The sequence below is a fragment of the Microcaecilia unicolor genome, chromosome 13 (genome assembly GCF_901765095.1).
Source record: "Microcaecilia unicolor chromosome 13, aMicUni1.1, whole genome shotgun sequence".
Lineage (NCBI taxonomy): Eukaryota > Metazoa > Chordata > Amphibia > Gymnophiona > Siphonopidae > Microcaecilia > Microcaecilia unicolor.
In genome coordinates this window covers 8,290,682-8,318,482 of record NC_044043.1, presented here as the reverse complement: position 1 = coordinate 8,318,482, position 27,801 = coordinate 8,290,682, and the positions used below count along the sequence as shown (strand labels likewise).

Genomic DNA, 27,801 nt, shown 5'->3' with positions numbered 1-27,801 from the left:
AAAACAGCAGTATTACTTCTCATTGTCTACTACCTCCTCCAACATCTCACTAAGTTTTGTTTTTTTAAATCATTTATTCTTTATTGAAAAGGAGGTAAGACACAGCATCATAAACAGACAACCACTGTAACAACAATGGATATTATCTTACAGGTCATCCCCCACATATATCAAGTTGTGTGCACCCCCCAAACACATCTTACCTGGTACCCTTCCCCCCACCCCCATGAAGGCAGGTTAGCACAGTGGTTCCCAATTTGTGCGCCGCAGCAAACTCTCGGGTACCGCGGTGCATCGCTCCCTACATTCTTCTCCCGCAAGTCCAGCATCTGCTGCTTCCTATTTCTTTCCCCTCCGCCGCTTCAGTGCTTGCAGCTTACGTTTTCAGGCCATCCGAGATTCACACAGGCACTGCAGGGTCTTCCCTCTGCCGCATCCGGCCCTTGCAACAGGAAGTTGCATCAGACTGAGAAGGCCCCAAACTGCCTTTGTGAATCGCAGATGGTCCAAAAATGTAAGCTGCAAGCTTTGCAGTGGCAGCAGGGGAAGGAGAAGAAAGTGGCAGCGATCCTGGACCTGCAGGAAGGAAGGTAGTGGTGTGCTGGAGTGAGAGGAGGGGGCTGCAGGGAGGCAGAGGTGTGCTGGTGTGAGAGGAGGGGCTGCAGGGAGGCAGAGGTGTGCTGGTGTGAAAGGAGGGGTCTGCAGGAAAAGGGAGTCCCATGTGGATGGGGGATGCAGAGACCTATGTGATGGGAGGGGTGCCGCAGAGACTCATGTGGCCGGGGGGGGGGGGGGGGGGACACGAACCAAAAAGGTTTGGGAACCCCTGGGTTAGCAAACACAGCAAACCAATCTAAACAGAGAACCACACTCAGAGCCATCGGCTAAAGAGAACATCCCCCCCCCCCCCCCCCCCCCCAAAAGACTCGGGTCATAAGGAAAAATACCACTCATTGAGAAGTGGTATAGAAAAAAAAACCCCACAAAGAAATTTAGAGGGAACACAGGAAAAGTGTACAGTTAACAAGTGACGAGAGACCACTTATGTTCATACTGCTTTCAGAATAGGCTCCCCCTTCCCCAGAATGTTGCCTAGTTCCTAACATTGTAGATGATGGCAGATAAAGACCTGTACAGTCCATCCAGTCTGCCCAACAAGATAAACTCATTACATATGGTATGTGATACTTCATATGTCTTCATTTTATCCTTGCCATTTTCAGGGCATAGACCGTAGAAGTCTGCCCAGCACTGTCCTTGTTATAAAATTTCTGAAGTTAACTTCGAAGCCCCTGAACAGTTCCACTCTATCCAAATCTATTCAGCCACGATCAGGGCACAGACCTTAGAAGTCTGCCCAGTGCTGGCCTTGTTCTCCAACTTCTGAAGCTGAATCTGTCTAACCATGATCAGAGCACATCCCATATGTAATAGTTCCCTATCCTGCAGACATTCAACAGCACTGGCTGAAAGGGCAAAGAATCCTTGCAAGATTAAAATTATCAACAAATTTGTTTGGTATTTTGGTTCCAAAACAGAAGTAGTCTAACAGGCTCATTTTCAAAAGAGATGGATGTCCAAAAAGTGACATAAATCGGCACTTGGACATCCATCTCACAGAGACGTCCAAATAGATATAATCGAAACCCAATTTTGGACGTCTTTCTAGGAAGTCCGTCGCAAGGATGTCCAAATCTCAAGGGGGCATATCGGAGGCGTGTTCAAGGTGGGACTTGGGCGTTCCTAAGACTTGGGCGTCTTTGAGACATAATGGAATAAAGCAAAGACGTCCAGGACGAAAACTTGGACGTTTTCCCCCAGACCTGTTTTTATTATGAATAAGGAACAAAAAGGTGCCCAAAATGACCAGATGACCACTGGAGGGAATCGGAGATGACCTTCCGTTACTCCCCAAGTAGTCACTAACCCCCTCCCACCCTCAAAAAACATGATTAAAAATATTACTTGCCAGCCTCAGATGCAGGTCCCTGGAGTAGTTTAGTAGTAGGTGCAGTGCACTTCAGAAGGGACCCAGGCCCATACCCCCTCCCCCCCACCTGTTACATTTGTGGAAACAGCGAGCCCTCCAAAACCCACCAGAAACCCTCTGTACCCACATATAGGTGCCCCCCTTCACCCGTAAGGTCTATGGTAGTTGTGGGTAGTGGGTTTTTTTTGGGGGGGGGAGGGGGGGGGGGAGGGGGGGGGGCTCAACACAAAAGGTAAGGGAGCTGTGTACCTGGGAGCATTTTATGAAGTCCAGTGCAGTGCTCCCTAGGGTGCCAGATTGCTGTCCTGGCATGTCAGGGAGACCAGTCTACTAAAAATGCTGGCTCCTCCCACGTCCAACTAGCTTGACTTTGGACGTTTTAGACTTGGATGTCTTTGCGTTCGAAAATGGCCGAAAATCAAAGACGTTCAAATCCAAAGACGTCCATGGTATTTTCAAACACAAAGATGGATGCCCATCTTTTTTCGAAAATGACCTTTTCCCTGCCTCCGAATTTGGACGTTTTACAAAGACGTCCCAATTCCAACTTAGACGTTTCTTTTGAAAATGCCCCTCTAAATGATGTACATAGATAAATGCAATTTAATAGCAACATCCAAAGACGCGACAAGAGTCATGTTCCAGCCACAACGGCCTACCTCAGGAGTCTTGAGAATGGACGTATTTACATGTTCTGCTTCTCAAATCTCATGCGGTAATCTAATGCACCTTGAAATAAACCAAAGTAACACACTGGTAGTCATCTCACTGTTCACTACTACTACTGCTTTGCTGCTTCATATACGAACCAGGTACTACAATAGTTCAAGCGATTACACTGCGTTTGTAAAGGTGTATTGACATTAGATGCTATATGAGAGCTAGAGTGTTGAACACATTCATATTGAAGGGACTCCTGAGGCAAGTCTTTGTGGCTGAAACACGATTCATGTTGAGTCCATTGGATGTCTGAATAAAACCTCTGTATGACCTACACATCATCTAGCGCCTTCTTCTTGGTGTCACCTTCGCTGTGTTTTGCTCGTTTGCTTGGTTTGTGCTAGGGATTTTGTTCTTCTGTTTCCGTCGATTTATCTATGCACATCATTTAGTCTATTTCTCTTTTGGTGTCACCTTCGCTGTGTGTTTTACTTGTGTGCCTTGTGAAGAACTTTATTCTTCTGTTTCTTGTTGAAGTATTTTGGTTCACCACCAATCTAAGGACTTTTTTATTTTGTGTGTGTCTTATACATGACGAGCAATCAAGTTTTGTTTATCACTGCTGGTGGTCTGTCTTACCTATGATATTATACATGCAGAGGGGACAGGTCCTGTGTTGCTGTAGCCAAGGATCAACGCACTCCTTATGAAACTCATGAAAACATGAAATTATTCGTAAATCCTAGAGAGAAAAAAACAACATGAAAAATAAATAAGATGGAAAAAGAAAACAAAAAAACTAGAACTTCATCATGGCACACAGTATATTTATAGTTGGAGCACTGCGGTACGTCAGGGTACAGCATATGAAACAGAAAAATAAAGGCAAATAAAGACCATATGGCCTACTCAGTCTCGATGCCATTTACTCTCCCTTCCTCTCCCTTACAGATCTTATATACTTGTCCCAAGCTTTCTTGAACTCAGACACATCTTTGTCAACACCACCTCTACCGGGAGGCTGTTCTACACATTCACAAATTCCTTGAAGTATTTCCTTATGTTACTCCTGAGTCTGTCCCCTTTCACCTTCATTCCAGAGCTTTCTTTGAATTGACAGATTCACCTCCCATGCTTTGATGGCACAGATGTATTTAAATGTCTCTTATATCGCTCCTCTCCTGCCTTTCTTCTAAAGTACACATATTAAGTCTGTCCCCATACAGTTTTTGATGAAGACCACTGTCCATTTTAGTAGCCGCCCTCTGGACTGACTCCATCCTGTTTTTATCTTTCTTGAAGGTGCAATCTCCAGAATGGTACACTAAATGAGGTCTCACCAGAGAGTTATACAGAGGCACCTTCTTATTCCTGCCAGCCATTCCACACCCAATCATCTTTCTGGCTTTTGCAGTCACATTTTCTACCCGTTTGGCTACCTTTAGATCATCACATATGATCACACCCAAGTCCCGCTCCTCTTTTGTGCACAAAAGTACTTCAACCCCTGAACTGTACCATTCCTTTGGGGTTTTGTAGCCCAAATGCATCACCTCACATTTTTTAGCACGAAATCTTAGCTGCCAAATTCTGGACCATTCTTCAAGCTTCACTAGGTTCCTCCTCATGTTATCCATATCTTCAGGAATGTCTACCCTATTGAAGATTTTGGTATTATCCGAAAGAGGCAAAACTTTACCAGACTGCCCTTTGGTAATATTGCTTATGAAAATTTTAAGAAGAACTGGCCCAAGAACTGAACCTTTTGGCACACCACTAACAAAGTAATAAATTTAAAATGAATCGGAGGAAAAGTCCATTGACCATTATTAAATTGGACTTGGGGAAAATCCACTATTTCTGGCATAAGCAGTATAAAATGTTTTGTACTTTTTGGGGATCTTGCCAGATATTTGTGACCTGGATTGGCCACTGTTGGAAACAGGATGCTGGGCTTGATGGACCTTTGGTCTGTCCCAGTATGGCAATACTTATGTACTTATCAGTGGCGTACCAAGGGCAGGGCGGTGGGGGCGGTCCGCCCCGGGTGTCAACAAGTGGGGGGTGCTCCGCTGGCACCATAGTCCCCACCTGCCTACCAGCTCCGTCGACAGACGACCCTCTTCTCCTGCCACCCAGCACCCAGCCTTTAAAAAAAATTTGTGAAGCGGTGGCCCAGCGCAGCGCCTTGCGTCTGCATGTAAAAGAAGCAAATCGCCTCGTCGCGTCAGCCCTTCCCTTGGATTCACCTTCCTTTTGGGGATGGCAGAGCATGTTACATCTGTGAAATCTCTGCGATTCTAATCTACTTATTACTAATCAAATAAACCACTTATTGGTAGACAGAATGATCCTACTGTTATGTTCTTTCTTTAATTGTTCTTATTTATATTTTTATATTTATAGGGGGAAGTCTCATATATAGTCACTGGGTACCGTATTTTTCGGACTATAAGACGCACTTTTTCCCCCCAAATTTGGGAGGAAAATGGGGGGGTGCGTCTTATAGTCCGAAGGTAGACTTCTCCCTACTCACGCGATCTTCCCTGGTGGTCTAGTGACGTCGGGGCAGGAAAGAGCCTCCTCTTTCCTGCCCAGCGCGCTGCTCTCCATCCTCCTGTATGCAGCCTGACGGTCTCGGCGAGATTCAAAATGGCCGCCGAGACTTCAATTCTCGGCGGCCATTTTGAATCTCGCCGAGACCGTCAGGCAGCAATGCATGCAGGAGGACGGAGAGCAGCGCGCTGGGCAGGAAAGAGGGGGCTCTTTCCTGCCCCAACGTCACTAGACCACCAGGGAAGATCGCGTGAGTAGGGGGAAGTGGTGACAGGGCTGGGGGGAGGGCGATCCCGAACTCGGAGGGAGGGAGGGATTCAGACAAGACGCACCAGAACGCCTAGGTTTTAGAGTTGGGAAAAAGGAAAACATTTTTTTTCCTATTTCCCTCCTCTAAAACCTAGGTGCGTCTTATGGTCCGGTGCATCTTATAGTCCGAAAAATACGGTAATCTCTTTTTCCTCACTCAATGGTGAGAACCGTTTTGTGACAACTTGTAGTCATTGACATGACACCCTTCCTACCTTCAAATGCTCACAATCTTAATTGTAATAATTTCCCTTTTTTTCTTTAAGCTTCTTCTTTTTTTAGTTTTTATCGTGTCTTTTCAAAACGTTACATCAGCATATCCTATGGGAGCGAAGAGGGGTGGGAGCATCTTTGAGACATAAGAAAGCTTTCTTGGCAATCTTGGAACCATATTATTTTTCTCTTGCCCCAAGGGCTCATAATTTCTCAATGGGGGGGGGGGGCTGTGGAGATTCAGTGCTGTTAGTGGAATATCAGTGCTTCTCATGTTAATATATCTTTTTAATCGTCCATTCCAGGGGCGTAGTCAGCCTTCCGTGGGGGAGGGGTCCAGAGCCCGGGGGAGGGGGCACATTTTAGCCCTCCCCCGGCGCAGCCCTCCCACCGCCGACATTGCCTCCCCCCCCTCCCGCCGCGAACCCGCCCCCGCCTACCTTTACTTTTGCTGGCGGGGGATCCCACTCCCCGCCAGCCGACGTCTTCTTCTCAGTCGCTTCCTGCTCTTCAATTTGTTTGCTGACGTCCTGCACGTTGTACGTGCAGGACGTCAGACTCAGAGAACAAATTCAGTGAACGGTTGGATACGTTGAATAGTGTGTATTAACAAAACTCAAATGAACACTGTACTGGGCCCAGTGAAGGAAGACTAGCAGTCAGCAGATGCTGTGCAGGTTCCTATGTACACCTGGTGAGCTTGCAAAAAACATTGTTTTTTTGTACCTTGACCCCTGAGGCAGACACGATTGTGCGCCGAAACACAGCCTATGTTGGGTCTATTCCAATAAAGATTATACCAGGCCCTTTTGTGCTTTGTTGTGCGTACTTTTGGACCATCTCTTTTTTTGCGATCTGGCAAGTGACACATGTGCCATAACCAGTCAAGAGATCTAGAGAAAAATCTCCTCTCAGATTTATACTCAGCATTGCTCCCTTGCCTGGCAAAGGCTATTAGCATCTTCCCGCCATCTCTCAGGCAGAAGTGTCCTGCAGCTTGAGCCACGGGGCAGACCCCAACATAGATCTTTTTAAAAACAATCACACATGTTGTCACGTACCTGTCCCTCTGTGAATTCCTCTAGGCAGACGGCACAGACTGGTGCAGAGCTGCAACTGCTGGCATGCTCGTGCCCAGCCTTCCAGCTGCCGTGCTCAGATTGAGTGCGAGGCTTGTATTTGCGGGTTGCAAGCTGACTGATGGCATGAAGGGTCTGCTGCTGCACAGTGTCCTAAGAAAAGACGAAAAGAAACAAAACAAAAGAAACTACTGAGGTATCCCTTACTGTAAAAATAATGGATACTCTGGATTCATAAAACCATGACCCACGATTGTAGGCAAAGAGCTTTTCCCATCCAAGACACTTCAGAGGAAATAAGGACGGATTAAGCTTCTGAATACCCAACGCTGCCCATGTGAAGCTAACGATGCTGGTCCCAGACATTTCATATCGGTCCTAAACTGGGGCTTCTGGGGTATTCAGAACTCCTAGCACGGATGCAGCCTTGAGTCACCCAGGAATCATTCTGGGCAACTCAATTCTAGTTCATTCTGCAAACAAAATACATAATTAGGTTTGTATTTTTCTGCCTCTTGCAGGTTTTTGCCTTCAACTCAAGCCACTCTAAAAACATCTCTTATTTATACTTTAAACTAGCCGTTGAGCCCGTAAAATCAGGCTAGTAAAGGAAGGGGGGGGGGGTTGAAAGCCCCCCCCCCCGGATAGGTTGTCGACGACGCCCCTCCCCCCCCCCCCCCCGGAGTCCCCTCCGCCACCCCTCCACCCGGGCCGGGTACCTGGCTTCACTATTGAAACCGCTGGAACGCAGCACACAGCTCATCTGAGCTGCCGTTGGCCTTCCTTACCTGCCTGTGTTCCGCCCTCGTGTGATGTAACGTCGGCGAGGGCGGGACACAGGCAGGTAAGGAAGGCCAACGGCAGCTCAGATGAGCTGTGTGCTGCGTTCCGGCGGTTTCAATAGTGAAGCCAGGTACCCAGGCCGGGTGGAGGGTGGGTGGCGGCGGCAGCGACTCCGGGTGGGTGGGGGGAGCGATAACAGCAACCCTGGGGGGGGGGGGGAGCGGTGGCGACAGCGGTTCCCTCACTCGCAGGTGCGCAGGTTCCCTCTCTGTCCCGCCCCCGTCATCACGTATTGACGCGGGGGCGGGACAGAGAGGGTCTCTACTGCGCATTTGCGAGTGAGTACGCCTCTTGCCATTTATATGTTTGATTAACAAAGGGGTTGATATTCAGTGCCGGTTAACTGAGTAGGAGAGACTTTTCCTGGTTACCTGGTATTGACCAATATTCAGCGGTACTATCTGGTTATTGCCAGGGCAATTCGGCAGTGAAGTCAGGGTAGAGCCAGAAATTATCTATAGCAGTACACCAGGAATATTCATAGGTGGTACCCAGTTAGCTACCTGGTCAACACAGGACAGCAAAAATTAGAAAGTAGTACATTTAAAACGAATCGGAGAAAAAATTTCTTCACTCAACGCGTAATTAAACTCTGGAATTTGTTGCCAGAGAATGTAGTAAGAGCAGTTAGCTTAGCGGGGTTTTAAAAAGGTTTGGATGGCTTCCTAAAGGAAAAGTCCATAGATCATTATTAAAATGGACTTGGGGAAAATCCACTGCTTATTTCTAGAATAAGCAGCAGAAAATGTATTGTACTGTTTTTGGATCTTGCCAGGTACTTGTAACCTGGATTAGCCACTGTTGGAGACAGGATGCTGGGCTTGATGGGCCTTCAGTCTGTCCCAGTATGTACTTATCCAGGCACAGTGTCTGAATATCGGCCATATCTGGGTAACTCCCATAGGCTGCTGAATATCTAGATGTTCAGTGCTGGCTCCAGGATACGGGACGGCACTGAATATCTGGGTCCAATTTAGCCGGTAACAGTGAGCGTGTAAAGAAACAATGACCAGAGGCAGCTGAATATTGACTGGCAAGCATCTGAAGCTTCTTCATTTTATACTGAGTCATCATGATCAAGAGGCCAAGGACCAAATTAAATAAAGGTCACTTCCCAGCGTGTGCCAGAGGAGCAGGGGTGTGCTGGTAAATTTTTAACAACGGGCTCTCTCTCCGGGCATAGCCGGCCCTGAAATTGGGGGGGGGGGGGGAATACATGCCTCTCTCTCCCCTCCCTTGTGCGGGCACGCTAGGCATAACTTTGCCGAGCCCCGCCAGCCAATAAATGGACTGCCACCATTCTCTGCTGCTTGTTTCTGGCTCTGAGCAGCATGATGGAACCTTCTTGCGCTTGCATGAAAAGTCCCAGCCTGATGCTCAGAGTCAGAAACAAGGAGCAGGGAGCAGCAGCAGTCTATTTACTTGGCTGGTGGGGCCAGCATCACTGCCAGCAAAGTAAAAGAGAATTCAGGAGGGGGCCCAAGCCTACATTTTGGGAGTCAGTTGTTAAAGTAGCCATGGGGAGGCCTACTTTAACAACCGGTTCCCAAAATTCTTAAAACTTAACAAACGGCTCTCGTGAGCCCGTGAGAGCCCGCTCCAGCACACCACTGCAGAGGAGTAAAACCTATGTATTTACTTGAAATGTGGGCTTCAGCCACAGGAAAAATAGTAAGACAGCATCCCTCTTTGCATCTGGATCACTCAATAGGATAATGTAACTTTTGCCCCAGTATTAAGTTCCACCTTCTGGTCTTTACTTACTACAGCGACCAAGTGCACAGCTTTGTATGTTGGATGGTGGGGCTCCTTTGGACCTCGTCTCAATTGGAATAAAGGCTGTGATCCAGTGCCTTGAACCTCCATTCGTAACTACCTAATGATTCATTTTCCCTGTCCCTAGTCTACTCCTTATAGTCAGAGGTCATGTATGCCTATATCAGCCCTCTTCTGAAGTCACTTCACTGGCTCCCTATCCAATTCTGTATACAGTTCAAGCTCCTCTTAGTAACCTAGAAGTGCATTCACTCTGCTGCCCCTCACTGCCTCTCCATCCTCATCTCTCCCTACACTCCTTCCTAGGAACTCTGTTCACTAGGCAAATCTCTCCTAATTGCACCCTTCTCCTCCATCGCTAACTCCAGACTCAGTTCCTTTTATCTCGCCGCACCTTATGCCTGGAATAAACTTCCTGAGCCATTACGTCAAGCTCCATCCCTGGCCGCCTTCAAATCTAGGCTGTTTGATACTGCTTTCAATTCCTAACTTGTCACCTGCTCGTAACCTTTATCTTGTCTTCTCTCTTCAATAGTCCCTTTTCCCTACGTGTCCTGTCTGTCCTTCCCTTATCCCTTATTTGTCCTGTCTGTCCTGATGTAGATTGTAAGCTCTTTTGAGCAGGGACTGTCTTTTCTTCATGTTCAATTGTGAAGCGCTGCGTACGACTGGTAGCGCTATAGAAATGATTTGTAGTTGAAGTAGTATGTATCCGGACTTTGCTCAGAATGTGCAATCATGGACCTTACATCCAGCCGTTAACACAATCACCGTGATTCTCTCCTCTCTCCCCCTTCCCCCATCGAGTACAGCATCTGACCTGAGAATCAAACATAGATCCTTCTGCCACTCAGCCCACAACACACACGTTTATTACATCCCCTACAGAAAAAAAACTTTCGTCACCAGTAGACCACATAGAGGCCTTATATCCTAGGACTGCCTCCGTTCCAGCAGCAGGGAACAGCACTTCTATGAGTTTGGATGAAATGGGACAAAACATCTCATTATACTGTGTTGAAACATATCACTCGCTGCTAAATAAACCACACTGAGAGTCATTTCCAAAGCTATTCCTGCAAGGAAAAAGCTGATTACCTTTCAGAGAAGAGCCCTGAAAACCTTTCCATCTTACCACAGGCAAAAATACCCACTCGATTCACAGCAGCAGTACTTTTACCTGGGGTCAGGAAAGGGGTGAAGGGGTGTGTGAAAAGGGAAAGTCTATGCGGGGCTTTCATTTTGAAGCCCTGTAGACTTTCCACAGGTATAACTGGAACAGCTTTAAAGCAAATCTACTGTATTTACTACTAAGCACAGAATTAATGCAAATGGCACATCATAACCACTGCACACCACTCATTGTTCATAGTGCAATAATTATTACTGCTCACAGCACATAAAGTGCAGCAGGCCTGACCAGCAAATGAAGCATCAAACATACAATTCTAACCACCTCTTGCAAAAAAAAACATGGGGTCTTAGAAGAAACATAGAAACATGACAGCAGAAAAAGGCCAAATGACCTATCCAGTCTGCCCATCCTCTGTAACCCCTAATTCTTCCTGTTCCTAAGCGATCCCACATGCTTATCCCATGCCTTTTAAAATTCTGGAACAGTCCTTGACTCCACCACCTCCACCGGGAGGCTAGTCCACGCCTCCACCACCCTCTCTGTGAAATACTACTTCCTTAGGTTACTCCTAAGCCTATTCCCTCTTAACTTTGTCATATGCCCCCTCATTCCAGAGCTCTCCTTCATTTGAAAAAGGCTCTCTTCCTGTACATAAATGCCCTCGAGATATTTAAACGTTTCTATCATGTCTCCTCTCTCCCTCTTCTCTTCCAGCGTATACATGTTGAGGTTCATAAGCCTGTCCCTATAATTTTTGCATTCAAGACCGCTTACTAATTTCGTAGCCGCCCTCTGGACCGACTCCATCCTGTTTATATCTTTCCGTAGGAGCGGTCTCCAGAACTGCACGCAGTACTCCAAATGGGGCCTCACTAGAGACTTATACAAGGCACTATCACCTCCTTTTTCCTGCTGGTCGTGCCTCTCTTTATGCACCCAAGCATCCTTCTGGCTTTGGCCATCGCTTTTTAAACCTGTTTGAAAGCTTTAAGGTCATCAGTCACAATCACCCCCAAGTCCCGCTCTTCCTTTGCACACTGAAACACTACACCCACTATACTGTACCGATCCCTCGGTACAGGGGCCTTTTTACAGCACACTGTCCCAGAACTACTATCGGCCCAATGTGGCCGCCAGCGATAGTTCTGGCTCGAGTGTGCTCCATTTCTGGCGCTCCAGAAATTTATATATATATATATATATATATATATATATATATATATACTAGTAAAAAAGGCCCATTTCTGTCACAAATGAAACGGGCGCTAGCAAGGGTTTCCTCGGAGTGTGTATGTTTGAGAGAGTGTATGTGAGAGTGACTGTGTGTGAGAGAATGAACGTGCGAGTGTGAGTGTGTGAGAGAGAGAGTCTGGGTGCGAGTGTGTGTGTGTGAGACAGAGAGTGAGTCTGGGTGCGAGTGTGTCTGTGAGAGAGTGTGTGTGTGAGAATGAGAGTGTGTGCAAGTGCGTATGTGAGACACAGTGTGAGAGAGAGTGTGTTTCACACAGATACAGTGTGTGCGAGAGAGAGAGTGTGTGTGAGACACAGACTCTCTGTGAGACTGAGTGTATGAGACCAAGAGAGTGTGTGAGTGACTGTGTGACACATAGAGAGTGAATGTGATACAGTGTGAGACATAGAGTGTGTGAGTGAGAGAGAGAAAGACATTGACTGTGAGAGAGAGAGAGCGTGTGTGTGACAGAGATAACTCTCCCCCCTCCTCTCTGGTGTCAGGCCCCCCCTCCCTCTCTCTTGTTTCAGCCCCCCCTTCTCTCTCTCTGGTGTCTGAGCGTTAGTGTGCAGGACGCTGAGCTCTGGCTGTGCTTCAAGGAACTGACCAATCCTATTTAATAGAATACACCTCCAACATTCTGAAGCCGAGAAACCTTGTGTGGTTGGTCACTTCTGCTTGTGACGAACCCGGAAGTACGTGATGTCAATTCAGGAGATGGATACAGAGAGCAGGAATGCCTCAGCCATGCAGTCAGCTTCAGAATGTTGGAGGTGCATTTTATTATATAGGAAAGGAACTGACCAATCCTATTTAATAGAATGCACCTCCAACATTCTGAAGCCGAGAAACCTCGTGTGGTTGGTCACTTCTGCTTGTGATGAACCCGGAAGTACGTGATGTCAATTCAGGAGATGGATACAGAGAGCAGGAATGCCTCAGCCATGCAGTCAGCTTCAGAATGTTGGAGGTGCCTTTTATTATATAGGAAAGGAACTGACCAATCCTATTTAATAGAATGCACCTCCAACATTCTGAAGCCGAGAAACCTCGTGTGGTTGGTCACTTCTGCTTGTGATGAACCCGGAAGTACGTGATGTCAATTCAGGAGATGGATACAGAGAGCAGGAATGCCTCAGCCATGCAGTCAGCTTCAGAATGTTGGAGGTGCCTTTTATTATATAGGAAAGGAACTGACCAATCCTATTTAATAGAATGCACCTCCAACATTCTGAAGCCGAGAAACCTCGTGTGGTTGGTCACTTCTGCTTGTGATGAACCCGGAAGTACGTGATGTCAATTCAGGAGATGGATACAGAGAGCAGGAATGCCTCAGCCATGCAGTCAGCTTCAGAATGTTGGAGGTGCCTTTTATTATATAGGAAAGGAACTGACCAATCCTATTTAATAGAATGCACCTCCAACATTCTGAAGCCGAGAAACCTCGTGTGGTTGGTCACTTCTGCTTGTGACGAACCCGGAAGTACGTGATGTCAATTCAGGAGATGGATACAGAGAGCAGGAATGCCTCAGCCATGCAGTCAGCTTCAGAATGTTGGAGGTGTGTTTTATTATATAGGATATATATATATATATATAGTATGGTGCTAACCCAGTGGTAATCGGGCATCATTGCATGTTGCCCGATTACCGTTACTGAGTGAGCCCTTACCACCACCTCAAGGGGTGGCGGTGCTCCCCGCCACATGGTAAGAGTTATCTTACCACATGGCCATTTTTTAGGGGCTTTTTACCCGCTGTGGTAAAAAGGGCCCTGGCGCAGGGGAAAAACAGCCTCCGCTGCTACCACAGGGTCCTTTTTCCCGCAGCTTAATAAAAAAAACCCAAAGTGCATTAACTGTTTATTTTTTTAAACCTCTCTATTAATTTACACGCACATCTTTATAGAATCTCGACTAAGAAGCTGTGCACGTAAATTTTAATCGTTGCCAATTAGAACCAGTAATTGATTAGTGCCCATTACCAATTAACTGCTCATCTGTCGATTAAATTGTGCACCAATCGTGGAATACGTCCAATTTGCACCAAGGTTTAGCATGCAATTTTGGCCTATGTAGAATCCAAGGGCTAATAAAGTGATGGGGTGTTAATGTGTTTTAAAGAATATAGCTGGGACTTATGTATATATCATAAGTACATAAGTACATAAGTACATAAGTAATGCCATACTGGGAAAAGACCAAGGGTCCATCGAGCCCAGCATCCAGTCCACGACAGCGGCCAATCCAGGCCAAGGGCACCTGGCAAGCTTCCCAAACGTACAAACATTCTATACATGTTATTCCTGGAATTTTGGATTTTTCCAAGTCCGTTTAGTAGCGGTTTATGGACTTGTCCTTTAGGAAACCGTCCAACCCCTTTTTAAACTCTGCTAAGCTAACCGCCTTCACCACTTTCTCCGGTGTGTTGTTGGCTTTATAGTATTAATCTATACATTGTTATCCGCCAAGGACATTTAGATTGAGCGGAATAAAAAATTTTAAATAAATAAGGCAGAATTTCTAACTGGGGTAGTGCACCTTGCATTTAAACACAGATGTCATTAACATGTTAACTGCTAACATTTTATTTATTAGGATTTATTTACCGCCTTTTTGAAGGTAGATAATGTAGATAGTTAAACACACCTCCAAAAGTGTAGGTTTTTTTTGCATTTGTACCTCATGTTTTCCAACCTAATGGTAGGTTCAATGTTAGCTACATTCTGCATTTTCAGCCATACCCGCTAATGTGCGGTAGTGACCGCTGCCTCATACTAGCCGAAGTGCTGGGAATGTCCTACCCAACAGACACTGCAGTGGTTTTGCATTTCATGCACCTTAACTTTGCCCATTAATGTTTGGCCTAAACATACTAATGTGCTCTAAGTAAACTGAAGGCCACAGAGCGGATGACAAACACGAGACCAGTTTTCAAAGCCTTTTGCCCACATTAATCAGTTGTCTAAAAACTGCCCTCCCTCAAAGCAGCAAAAAGCAAATATTTATGTTCACTCAGTGTGTTGTTGAAGTCACATTCAGCAGACTTGGTCCTTAGTGGAGCGCATGATCTGGTGAGGGGCGTTATGGTACTGGGGCCGCTTGATAACAGTGATCATAATATGATCAGTTTTGATATCGACCTTGAAGTAACTGTACACAGAAAGTCAAATACGTTAGCATTTAACTTTAAAAAAGGAGACTATGATAAAATGAGAAGAATGGTTAAAAAAAAAACTTAGGGGGGCAACTGAGAGAGTAAAAACTGTACAACAGGCATAAACGCTGTTCAAAAATACCATCCTGGAGGCCCAGGCTATACATATTCCGCGAATTAGAAAAGAAAAAAAAAACTTAGGGGGGCAACTGAGAGAGTAAAAACTGTACAACAGGCATAAACGCTGTTCAAAAATACCATCCTGGAGGCCCAGGCTATACATATTCCGCGAATTAGAAAAGAAAGACGGAAGTCCAAAAGACGGCCTGGTTGAAAAGTGAGGTGAAGGAAGCTATTAGGGCTAAAAGAAACGCCTTCAGAAAATGGAAGAAGGAACCATCTGAAAATAACAAGAAGCAGCATAAGGAGTGTCAAAGCAAATGCAAGGCGCAGATAAAGAAGGCCAAGAGGGATTACGAAAAAAAGATAGCATTAGAGGCAAAAAAACATAGTAAAACATTTTTTCGGTATATTAAAAGCAGGAAGCCGGCAAAAGAATCGGTTGGGCCGCTGGATGACCGAGGGGTAAAAGGGGCGATCAAGGATGACAAAGACGTAGCGGAGAGACTGAATTAATTCTTTGCTTCGGTCTTCACTGAGGAAGATTTGGGTGGGATACCGGTGTCGGGAATGGTATTTCAAGCGGATGAGTCGGAGAAACTTACTGACTTCACGGTACACCTGGAGGACGTAATGGGGCAGTTCAGCAAACTGAAGAGTAGCAAATCTCCTGGACCGGATGGTATTCATCCTAGAGTACTGATAGAACTGAAAAATGAGCTTGCGGAGCTACTGCTAGTGATATGCAACTTATCCTTAAAATCGAACGTGGTACCGGAAGATTGGAGGGTGATCCGGGAAAATATAGACCGGTGAGTCTGACGTTAGTACCGGGGAAAAAGGTAGAGGCTATTATTAAAAACAAAATTACAAAGCACATCCGAGGACATGGATTACTGAGACCAAGCTTTTGTGTGGGGAAATCTTGCCTGACCAATTTACTTCAATTCTCGATGGACCCTTGGTCTTTTCCCAGTATGGCATTACTTATGTACTTATGTACAGTTGTGTTCCCACGGAGTGCTTACGTGGGAAGAAGAAAATGACAATGTCTTATATTATCAAAGCCACACATATTACTTCCATAACAAAAGTATCTGCCAAATGCACAAATTATCCCCAGATGGTTGTACCTGCTTTTTTCTCCGGGTGCTTCTTTCATACATGAAAAGTGGGTATTTTAATTTCCTAACTGGGTTGGACCCATTCTCTTTTTCCCTCTTTACTTGCATCAGTCTTCTAAGTTCTTTTCCAGGGTGTCCCTTCTAGTTCTTCTCTCTTTTACCTTCTCATCCTTCTGTACATCTGACACCAATCTTTCCTTTCATTTTTTTCATCTCTATTTTTCTACTCAGGTTTTCTCCTTCACGTACTCTCCAGTCCTCAGTCTCTCACTCTCAGCCCCTCCACAACCTTCCCACTGTCTGGTCTCTCTCCTTTCTCAGCTTCCTAACCTTCTGTCAACCTCAAGTCCCTCATTTTTATCTTCTGTACTAACTCCATCCTAAATCATCATCTATCTTTTTTTTCCCTCACCAGCCCCAGCTCCATCCCTTCACTCAACTCTTCAAGGCATCCAGCCCCTTGCTCTTCCCTCTACTCAGCACCCATTCCTTCCTTCTATCAACTCTTCCACAGTCCCATTTCCATATTCTCTCGTCCCTTTCAAAATCTCCTAACCCTTTACACTGTGGGTCAGACCAATGGTCCATCTAGCCCAGTATCATGCTTCCAACAGTGGCCAATCCAGGCCACAAGTATCTGACAGAAACCAAAACAGTAGCAAGATTCCATGCCTCCAATCCCAGGATAAGCAGTGGCTTACATAAGTACTGACATACTGGGAAAGACCAAAGGTTCATCAAGCCCAGCATCCCGTTTCCAACAGTGGCCAATCCAGGTCACAAATACCTGGCAAGATCCCCAAAAAGTACAAAACATTGTATACTGCTTATCCCAGAAATAGTGGATTTCCCCAAGTCCATTTAATAATGGTCTATGGACTTTTCCTTTAGGAAGCCCAAACCTTTTTTAAACTCCGCTAATCTAACCGCCTTTACCACATTCTCTGGCAATGAATTCCAGAGTTTAATGGCTTCCCCATGTCTATCTCAATAGCAGACTATGGACTTTTCCTCGAGAACTAGCGAAACCTTTTTTAAACCAAGATATGTTAACTACTGTTCACTTCCTCCGGCAATGAGTTCCAGAGCTTAACTATTTGCCGAGTGAAAAAACAATTTTCTCCTATTTGTTTTAAAAGTACTACCATGTAACTTCATAGAGTGTCCCCAAGTCTTTGTACCGTTTGAAAGAAATTACGGACGGGGAGACGGATCTTGGGGTGATAGTATCTGAGGATCTGAAGGCGACGAAACAGTGTGACAAGGCAGTGGCCGTCGCTAGAAGGTTGCTAGGCTGTATAGAGAGAGGTGTGACCAGCAGAAGAAAAGAGGTTTTAATGCCCCTGTATAAGTCGTTGGTGAGGCCCCACCTGGAGTATTGTGTTCAGTTTTGGAGGCCGTATCTTGCTAAGGATGTAAAAAGAATTGAAGCAGTGCAAAGAAAAGCTACAAGAATGGTATGGGATTTGCGTTACAAGACGTACGAGGAGAGACTTGCTGACCTGAACATGTATACCCTGGAGGAAAGGAGAAACAGGGGTGATATGATACAGGCGTTCAAGTACTTGAAAGGTATTAATCCGTAAACAAACCTTTTCTGGAGATGGGAAGGTAGTAGAACTAGAGCACATGAAATGAGATTGAAGGGGGGAAGACTCAAGAAAAATGTCTGGAAGTATTTTTTCACGGAGAGAGTGGTGGATACTTGGAATGCCCTCCCGCGGGAGGTTGTGGAGATGAAAACGATAACTGAATTCAAACATGCGTGGGATAAACATAAAGGAATTCTGTTCCGAAGGAATGGATTCTCAGAAGCTTAGCCGAGATTGGATGGCGGGGCTGGTGGTGGGAGGCGGGGCTGGTGGTTGGGAGGCGGGGCTAGTGCTGGGCAGACTTCTAACGGTCTGTGCCCTGAAAATGGCTGATACAAATCAAGGTAAGGCATACACAAAAAGTAGCACATATGAGTTTATCTTATTGGGCAGACTGGGTGGACCGTGCAGGTCTTTTTCTGCCATCATCTACTATGTTACTATGATTCACATTTACCTGTTCTACTTTGTAGACCTCTATCATATCCCACCTCAGTAGTCTCTTTTCCAAGCTAGCCCTCAGCTCTTAAGTCTTTCCTTATGTGAGAGGAGTTCCATATCCTTAAATCATTTTGGCTGCCCTTCTTTGAACTTTTTCTAATTCTGCCACATCTTTTTTAAGATACAGCGACCAGAATTGCGCACAATACTCACGATGAGGTCGCACCATGGAGCGATACAGAGATATCATATTCTTATTTTCTTTCCCTTTCCTAATAATTTTTTGGCTGTGGTCGCACACTGAGCAGAAGATTTCAATGTAGAGTACCTGATGACACCTAGATCTTTTTCTTGGGTGGTGAAGAGGTCAGAGCAATCAGTCAAGAAATTTTGACTACAAATATGTGGGGGAGGAAAGTCTTCCGGGTGAATGGTATAAAAATCCGAGTACTGAGACCTTAGAATCTCTGGCACAACTTTTTCATGTGTTACCGTCAGGCCAACTGCTTTCCCCCTCTATGTATGCAACGAATGTGGTCATGTTACCGAAACCCAGAAAGGACAAGTCAAAATGTGCTCATTATAGCCAGTTGCACTTAACTCAGATATAAACAAAAAAAAAAAATTGCAAAAATACTGGCCACTCAGTTTGAAAAGGGTCTACACGCCCTTGTTCACTGGGATCAAATAAGCTTTGTAAAAAGTAGGGTGAAGGGAAATATCTGGCAATTTATCAGTTTAATGGAAGAAATTCATAACAATAAGACCCCCCCCCCCCCTCAACTCTCTGTGGTATTGGATGCTGAAAAAGCATTCAAACATGTTGAATGGGTTTTTCTTCTTGAGATGCTCCTAACAATGGGTGTAAGGCACAATTTTTTTTGATTCCCTTTGACTAATATTACATTTTCACATTGCTAATTCATTTCCAGGGATGAGCAATGACTCTTCCAAATCTGCCTACCTTATAATATCCTATTGACTTTTCCTGCTGGAACTTATCCAATCCTCTCCTGAATCCTATTATGTCAGTCATCTAGACCCATATCCTCCAGCAACTGATTCCACAGCTTATCTGCTGCCATAAAAAAACGCACTTTCTACAATTTTTTTCCCAGTCTACTGGTTTCATGGTATGCCTTCTTGTTTTAATATTATCAGAGAGATTAAACAGCCATTCCCTATTTACCTCTTCCTACACACTCATCTATCTATATATATAAAAGGCACTTTGAAGCCCCAAGCCGGAAACTTGAGGCGCCCGAGATATCCGGTTTGGCCTGCAGGCTCCAGTCACTGTAGCTCTGCCCTCGCATCAAAACGCGATGATGTTGAGGGCGGGGCGGCCCTCGCGTCAAAACGCGATGACGTTGAGGGCGGGGCAGCCCTCGCAACCACGTCACTGAGGGACGAAGGGACGAAGAGGAGAGGTGTGCAACTCGGAACGGAGGCACGGAGGGGGTGTCTGCAACTCGGGAGGGAGGGAGGACGGGGGGGGGGGGGGATTACCCTGCTAGCGCCCGTTTCATTTTTGCCAGAAACGGGCATTTCTTACTAGTAATTTGATAAGTACATAAGTAATGCCATACTGGGAAAGATCAAAGGTCCATCGAGCCCAGCATCCTGTCCCCGACAGCAGCCAATCCAGGTCAAGGGCACCCGGCAAGCTACCCAAACGTACAAACATTCTATACATGTTATTCCTGAAATTTTGGATTTTTCCAAGTCCGTTTAGTAGCGGTTTATGGACTTGTCCTTTAGGAATCCGTCCAACCCCTTTTTAAACTCTGCTAAGCTAACCGCCTTCACCACTTTCTCCGGCAACGAATTCCAGAGTTTAATTACACGTTGGGTGAAGAAAAATTTTCTCCGATTTGTTTTAAATTTACTACACTGTAGTTTCATCGCATGCCCCCTAGTCCTAGTATTTTTGGAAAGCGTGAACAGACGCTTCACATCCACCTGTTCCACTCCACTCATTATTTTATATACCTCTATCATGTCTCCCCTCAGCCGTCTCTTCTCCAAGCTGTATAGCCCTAGCCTCCTTAGTCTTTCTTCATAGGGAAGTCGTCCCATCCTCGCTATCATTTTAGTCGCCCTTCGCTGCACCTTTTCCAGTTCTACTATATCTTTCTTGAGATGCGGCGACCAGAATTGAACACAATACTCAAGGTGCGGTCGCACCATGGAGCGATACAACGGCATTATAACATCCTCACACCTGTTTTCCATACCTTTCCTAATAATACCCAACATTCTATTCGCTTTCTTAGCCGCAGCAGCACACTGAGCAGAAGGTTTCAGTGTGTTATCGACGACGACACCCAGATCCCTTTCTTGGTCCGTAACTCCTAACGTGGAACCTTGCATGACGTAGCTATAATTCGGGTTCTTTTTTCCCACATGCATCACCTTGCACTTGCTCACATTAAACATCATCTGCCATTTAGCCGCCCAGTCTCCCAGTCTCGTAAGGTCCTCTTGTAATTTTTCACAATCCTGTCGCGATTTAATGACTTTGAATAACTTTGTGTCATCAGCAAATTTAATTACCTCGCTAGTTACTCCCATCTCTAAATCATTTATAAATATATTAAAAAGCAGCGGTCCTAGCATGGACCCCTGAGGAACCCCACTAATTACCCTTCTCCATTGTGAATACTGCCCATTTAACCCCACTCTCTGTTTCCTATCCTTCAACCAGTTTTTAATCCACAATAGGACATTTCCTCCTATCCCATGACCCTCCAATTTCCTCTGTAGCCTTTCATGAGGTACCTTGTCAAACGCCTTTTGAAAATCCAGATACATAATATCAACTGGCTCCCCTTTGTCCACATGTTTGTTTACTCCTTCAAGTAAATTGGTCAGGCAAGATTTCCCCACACTAAAGCCATGCTGACTTGGTCTCAGTAATCCATGTCCTCGGATGTGCTCTGTAATTTTGTTTTTAATAATAGCCTCTACCATTTTCTCTGGCACCGACGTCAGACTCACCGGTCTATAATTTCCTGGATCTCCCCTGGAACCTTTTTTAAAAATTGGCGTTACAATGGCCACCCTCCAATCTTCCAGTACCACGCCCGATTTTAAGGATAAATTGCATATCACTAACAGAAGCTCTGCAAGCTCATTTTTCAGTTCTATCAGTACTCTAGGATGTTTACCATCCAGCCCAGGAGATTTGCTACTTTTCAGTTTGCTGAACTGCCCCATTACGTCCTCCAGGTTTACTGTGAATTCAGTAAGTTTCTCTGACTCGTCCACTTGAAATACCATTTCCGATACCGGTATCCCACCCAAATCTTCCTCAGTGAAGACTGAAGCAAAGAATTCATTCAATCTCTCCGCTACGTCTTTGTCATCCTTGATCGCCCCTTTTACCCCTCGGTTGTCCAGCGGCCCAACCGATTCTCTTGCCGGCTTCCTGCTTTTAATATACCAAAAAAAATTTTTACTGTGTTTTTTTTGCCTCTAATGCTATCTTTTTTTCGTAATCCCTCTTGGCCTTCTTTATCTGTGCCTTGCATTTGTTTTGACAATCATTATGTTACTTCTTGTTATTTTCAGACGGTTCCTTCTTCCATTTTCTGAAGGCGTTTCTTTTAGCCCTAATAGCTTCCTTCACCTCACTTTTCAACCACGCCGGCTGTCTTTTGGACTTCCGTCTTTCTTTTGTAATTCGCGGAATATGTTTGGCCTTGGCCTCTAGGATGGTACTTTTGTACTTCTATTATATCCCCCCTCCCAATAATCTTTTCTCCATGTTGAAGAGCCTCTCCTTTATCACTTTTGTTGCCTTTTTCAGAACCTTCTTGACTACCACTATACTCTTGTTGAGATTAATATTGTGTGCAGTTTGGCCAGCCCAAGGTGTGGTTGCACCAGAGACCTATATTCCTCATTTCGTTTTGAATAATCCATAACACTCTGTCATTCAATGCAAGGCCCAGAGGCCAGTGGCGGCCCTGGAGACCTCTGGAGTGGCCCAATCATTCTGCGTTTTTGTGGCTACTTTCTGCCTCTATACCCAAGCTTGTGAGAGAAATAGGGAAGTGGGGGGAGGGGGGTGAAGAACAAGGCATTTTAAATAGAACAGAATGCATTTGGAAATGACCATCTTCTTGAGTATACCCTCAATGAAAAGTTCAAACAGTGGCATAGCTATGAGGGGTTTTGGGGGCCCAGGCCTCCCCCATTCCAGCCTCAGGCTCCCCCAAACCTGGTGGCCAGTCTAGTGCCTGGGTTTTGGGCACTACTTGCTGCCCTCCCGTTCCCTGATTCAGCTGTCATGCCGTCTCCTGTTCTCAATCTAACTGCCTTGGTCAGCTCTCTCCTATTCCCTTTCGGCTCCCTGCAGCGCTGCCTTCTTCAATTTTCTGGGCTGCCAGCAGCATCAGTGAGGTACACAGAGGAAGTACTGGTTTTATTGGTTAGTGTAGTAATTAGTTCTAAATCATAATCGTGTCATTTGGAGGGGCTGGTTATAGGGACTCACTGTATTCTGATGTTTTCACCTAGTAAAGGGCCACCAAAACAGACGTTATGAGTATCAGGTGCTTAACAATCAGACTTACTAAAAAAAAAAAATCATTAATTAGGTTGATACCTGGGAGCATTTAACATCTTTTTTATTTCCTGTGCTTATATCAAAAGAAAAAGATGGCATGTGGGAACTTGCTCCTTTTGTTTTGTGGATTTCAGTGGTACTTTATTAAAATGCACTTGCTTTTCTATTACTACTATTTCACAGAGAAGGTATTGAATAATGAGGGAAGGGTTTCCTTTATGCAGAACAGTCCAGAGTGAGTCTAAATGTGCCAACATTGGCCAGTTCAGCACACTATCAGCTGCCAAGTTCCAAGTTCATACAAAGTTAATTATGTTCAATGGAAAATAAACCTGTTGGCTCAGGCTGTTTGCTATGTGAATACTCCATCACTGTTTCATTACTGCTCCCAAGTATTACATATTAAGGGCATTTGTTTTACACTTTGTTTTGTTTATCCAGTCCTTATATGCACATGGTATTACTTTTAAAACCCAAAGGTGAATCCTAAGGGTGGCTGAACAATTAGGTATAAAATGTGCTGTTTCGACTTTACTTGTTTTGTATTGCTTTGGGTCCTACTGATCTGTACATCTGCTGTCTAGGATTTTGGAAGATGGAAATGAAAAAATAAAATTAAGTTTTGGATATACTCAGCAGAAACTGTTATTTACTTTTGCAATGTGTGTATGGATGCCTGTTCTGGTGTGTGCATGTCTATACATATGGCTATGATTTCTGAACATGCGTCATCATTAAAGGACAGGTTGGGTATATATGCTAATCTCAACTTTGTTAAATGTTTCAGACTTATCCATCTACTTGCTCCTATGATATAATTGAATTATATTATTCTGCTTCACTGTATTTTCAAACATAAGCCACATGAAGGCTAACTCAAAATAACCTGTCTCTTAGCTGGGCTCTAGTATTACCATATTGAAAATGCAACCATACCATGCCTCTGTGGTTATGTTCTACTAATAAGTTAAATGATTAACTGGCTACCTTGTAAGGATTATATAACCTTTGGGTGCATGACTAGGAACACAGACATATTACGTATTTATTCAATATCACAATTCCTCATGTAAGGAAGAAGGGTGTGGAAAGAACACTGTCAGGAACTCCAGGGGGAGAAAGCAGCAGAACCAGAGAAAGGGACAAGAAGACTTATTTTATTAATGCAACTAAATAAGGCATTTTATATCTATATTTATAAAACTCACCCTCAACGTTCTGAAGACAGTGACGTCAGTGAAGCCAAGCCCTGACTTCCTTCAAAAAGGTTCGAAGGTTCGTGGTGGTGAAGCCACCAAAATCGCTCCGGGCCCCGCCCTCGAGGGAGGAGCAATGGCAGAACAACCAAGGGGTTGGCAGGGAGGGAGGCAGGGAGGGGGGGGAAATCGCTACGGGCCCCGCCCTCGAGGGCGGAGCAATGGCAGAACAACCAAGGGGTTGGCAGAGAGGGAGGGAGGCAGGGAGAAATCGCTACGGGCCCCGCCCTCGTGTCAAACGTCATGACGTTGAGGGCAGAGCAATGCCACAACAACGAAGGGGTTGGCGGGGGGGAAGGGGTGTTGCCGACAAAAACCTTGCTAGCGCCCGTTTCATTTGCTCACAAATGGGCCTCTTTTACTAGTTTGTTATAAAGCAAAGTTGAGGGAAAAGTGCCACTGCAGTAATTATTTTCCAGGGTACTGTGATGTATGCTGAGAGGTTGACCAGACTACTACAATGGCAAAGTTTAAGTTATGGGATAATGCAACTTTATTTAAAAAATATTAGTGTTTCCAAGGTTGATGAAGAACAGACTGTTTACTTAGAAATCCATTATCAAGTGCACTCTAAGGCCTTATTTAGGAGTATACCAAGTACTACTCACACCTATATGCCTAGAGCACCCCCATGTCAACTCTGGGCTCCCCCCCCCCCCCCCCCAAAAAAAAATAAAATAAAATAAAATAAAAAGTCAGGTCTGGTTACACCCCGGGGTTCAAAAGTGGGCCGGAAGTGATAAATATCATTGATACTTGCTGGTAAGCAATGTCGTGGGTCGCATGGGAAGATATCTGGCAGCTCTCCTTCAGCTCATATGGATCCAAAGTGTCCCCGACTTAAAAATTAGTGAAGGCCACTGCTCTATTAGCTTTTGTAGCAACGCTGCTACTACTACTTAACATTTCTATAGCGCTGCTAGGGTTACGCAGCGCTGTACAATTTAACATAAAAGGACAGGCCCTGCTCAAAGAGCTTACAATCTAAAGGACAAGTGAGTAGACGATACGATGGGGGCAGTCAATTTGGGGCAGTCCGGATATCCTGAAGGTAAGAGTTAGGTGCCGAAGGCAGCATTGAAGAGGTGGGCTTTAAGCAGAGACTTGAAGATGGGCAGGGAGGGGGCTTGACGTAGGGGCTCAGGAAGGTTGTTCCAGGCATAGGGTGAGGCGAGGCAGAATGGGCGGAGCCTGGAGTTGGCGGTGGTGGAGAAGGGTACTGAGAGGAGGGATTTGTCCTGTGAACGGAGGTTTCGGGTGGGAACATAAGGGGAGATGAGGGTAGAGAGGTAGTGAGGGGCAGCAGATTGAGTACATTTGTAAGTAAGGAGGAGTTTGAACTGAATGCGGTAACGGATTGGAAGCCAGTGCACATTGGGCTGAAAATTTAATTGTCCACAATGAGTCCAGATAGTTTTCTTGGGTGATGACTAACATAAAACCCAGCATTTTGTACTTTTGTTTGGTATTATATTTCTTGGTATAAACGCGTTTTTGTTGCCCACATTAAATTTAATTTAGATGCTCAGTCTCTGAAGATTCTTTTGCAAATCCTCACAATTCTCTGCTGATGTAACCACTTTGAATAATTTGGTGTCAACTGCAAGTTTGATCACCTCATTTGTCACTCTGAGCTCCAGATCATTTACAAATATGACTCCAGGCAGTAGAGGAGGAGAACACAGCCTATCGTACAGCCACTTTCCTCCATCTTGCCACGTTTCTGGAATGGCACAGGGAAAAACAGAGCAGCTGGGGTTATATACCAGGTGGGAGAATGCTGAATGGGTTTGCTGGAGAGGGTAGAGAATAAGCTGCAATTGGAGGGTGGAGAGGGAAGAGGGAAGAGACAACTTGGGGGGGGGGGGGGGGGGTTGGAGAAAGAGGAAGAATGAGCTGGAAAGTATGCAGAAAACGAACAGCAGAGCAAAGAGGGAGAAAGAACTAGACAGCAGGGATGGGAAGCTGTGGAGGGTGGAGAAAGAAGCTGGGGGGGTTGACCTTGCTCAAGGGAAGAGAGAGAGTAGGGGAGGATCAGATTTCATTATGAGGGAATTCAGCTAAATAGATACAAACAGAAGTACACAGAATGTTGCTGAATTTTAATATAAATATTGTGAGCAGAATTAAAAGTTTTGCACAGAATTCTTCCAAGAATATATTATGGGATTGTAGAGTTGGGTCTTGAAGAGCAGCACTATAAGACATATATTTACCTGTGTTTGGTTGTCTCTGCATTTGATTCGGAACACGGCATACAGAATAATGGCAAGAACAGTGCCCACGACAGTGAGAAGAATCCAGACATCATACTCGGGCTGTGAGAGGAAAAAGCAGGGCAAGAGAGAAACAGGAGAAAGAGACAAGTGGAAAACAAGAGTTTGAAAATGGGTAGAGGGAAAGTAAAAGAGAGAGTGTAAGAGGAAAGAAAGCAGACAAAAGCAACATGTTAACAGTCTGTGAAAAATGTGTAAGGAAGGCTCATAGAATCACATTCCAGAGCTGTACAGAAATGTAGCTGCAACTTAGATTGTAGACCTACCTACCCTACCAGAATGTAACTTGCCTTAAGCACAGATTTGGAAAGATGAGTAATTTAAGCCTAAAATATCTAAATGAGCAGCTGGGAAACCAAACCTTTACTCAGGGGTGTGCTGGTAAAATTTTAACAACAGGCTCTTTCTCCGGACGGACGTAGCCAGCTCTGCAGTTGGAAGGGCCAGGGGTGGCCGGGGAGGGGGGAGCAACACTTGCCTCTCTCTCCTCCCTCCCTTCGTGTGGGCACGCTAAGCATTCCTTTGCTGGCAACCAATAAATGGACTGCCACCACTCCCAACGTCTTGCTCTGAGCAGCATGCTGAAACTTCTCACACATGCTGGAGAAGTCCCAGCCTGCTGCTCAGAGCTGGAAGCAAAGCACGGGGAGCAGCAGCAGTCTATTTACTTGGATGACAGGGCTCAGCATCCCCACCAGCAAAGTAAAACAGAATTCAGCAGGGGGCCCAAGCCCACATTTTGGGAGCCAGTTGTTAAAGTAGCCATGGAGGGCCCTTCTTTAACAACCGGCTCCCAAAATTCTTAAAAACTTAACAACCGGCTCTTGCGAGCCTGTGAGAGCCTGCTCCAGCACACCACTGCCTTTACTGCAGGCCAACTATGGCTGTAGATGTAAGAAAAATAACTTGATGATGCACAGAGAAGCACCCCAATACACACAAAGCACGGATAAAGCACAAACAGCTGAAGAGAGGAGAATGAGAGAGATCTCCCAGCAGTATCCCTATGAACGTCTCAAAGCCTAGACTGCAAAACACTTCTCTACAGCAACCCTACAGAGGTCTTTCAAGAGAGATCATTCTGCAGGGTGCTACTGATTAGCTGATTCCAAACAAAACAAGATTCTTCTCTCTCTTTTTTTTTTTTTTTTAAGGATGGAGCTTAAGGTGATGTGATAACTTCAAAATCAGTGCTGCTTATTTGTTCAATATGAGGCAATAAATAGTAGATATTCAGGCCGAAAGAGATCGCCGGCGATCTTCCGACACAAATCGGGAGATGGCCGGCCATCTCCTAAAACCGGCCAAATCGGTATAATCGAAAGCCGATTTTTGGACACACTCGCCGGCATTCCGTCGCGGAGGCGGTCAAACTTCAAGGGGGCGTGTCGGCAGGGTAGCGAAGGCGGGACGTGGGCGTGCTTACAAGATGGCCGGCTTCAGCTGATAATGGAAAAAAGAAAACCGGCGA

At 45.3% G+C, this 27,801-nt stretch overlaps 1 protein-coding gene across 1 annotated transcript in view; it reads right to left on the bottom strand.

The window, feature by feature from the left end:
* RNF43 (ring finger protein 43) overlaps positions 1–27,801 on the bottom strand; it is a 162,539-nt gene that overhangs the window by 16,578 nt on the left and 118,160 nt on the right. Inside the window, exons 6-8 of the mRNA XM_030222590.1 lie at positions 26,271–26,372; positions 6,790–6,960; positions 3,290–3,392 (exon numbers count right to left, since the gene is read on the bottom strand). Of these exons, the coding sequence (XP_030078450.1) occupies positions 3,290–3,392; positions 6,790–6,960; positions 26,271–26,372 (376 nt within the window). The remainder of the gene's footprint in view (positions 1–3,289; positions 3,393–6,789; positions 6,961–26,270; positions 26,373–27,801) is intronic.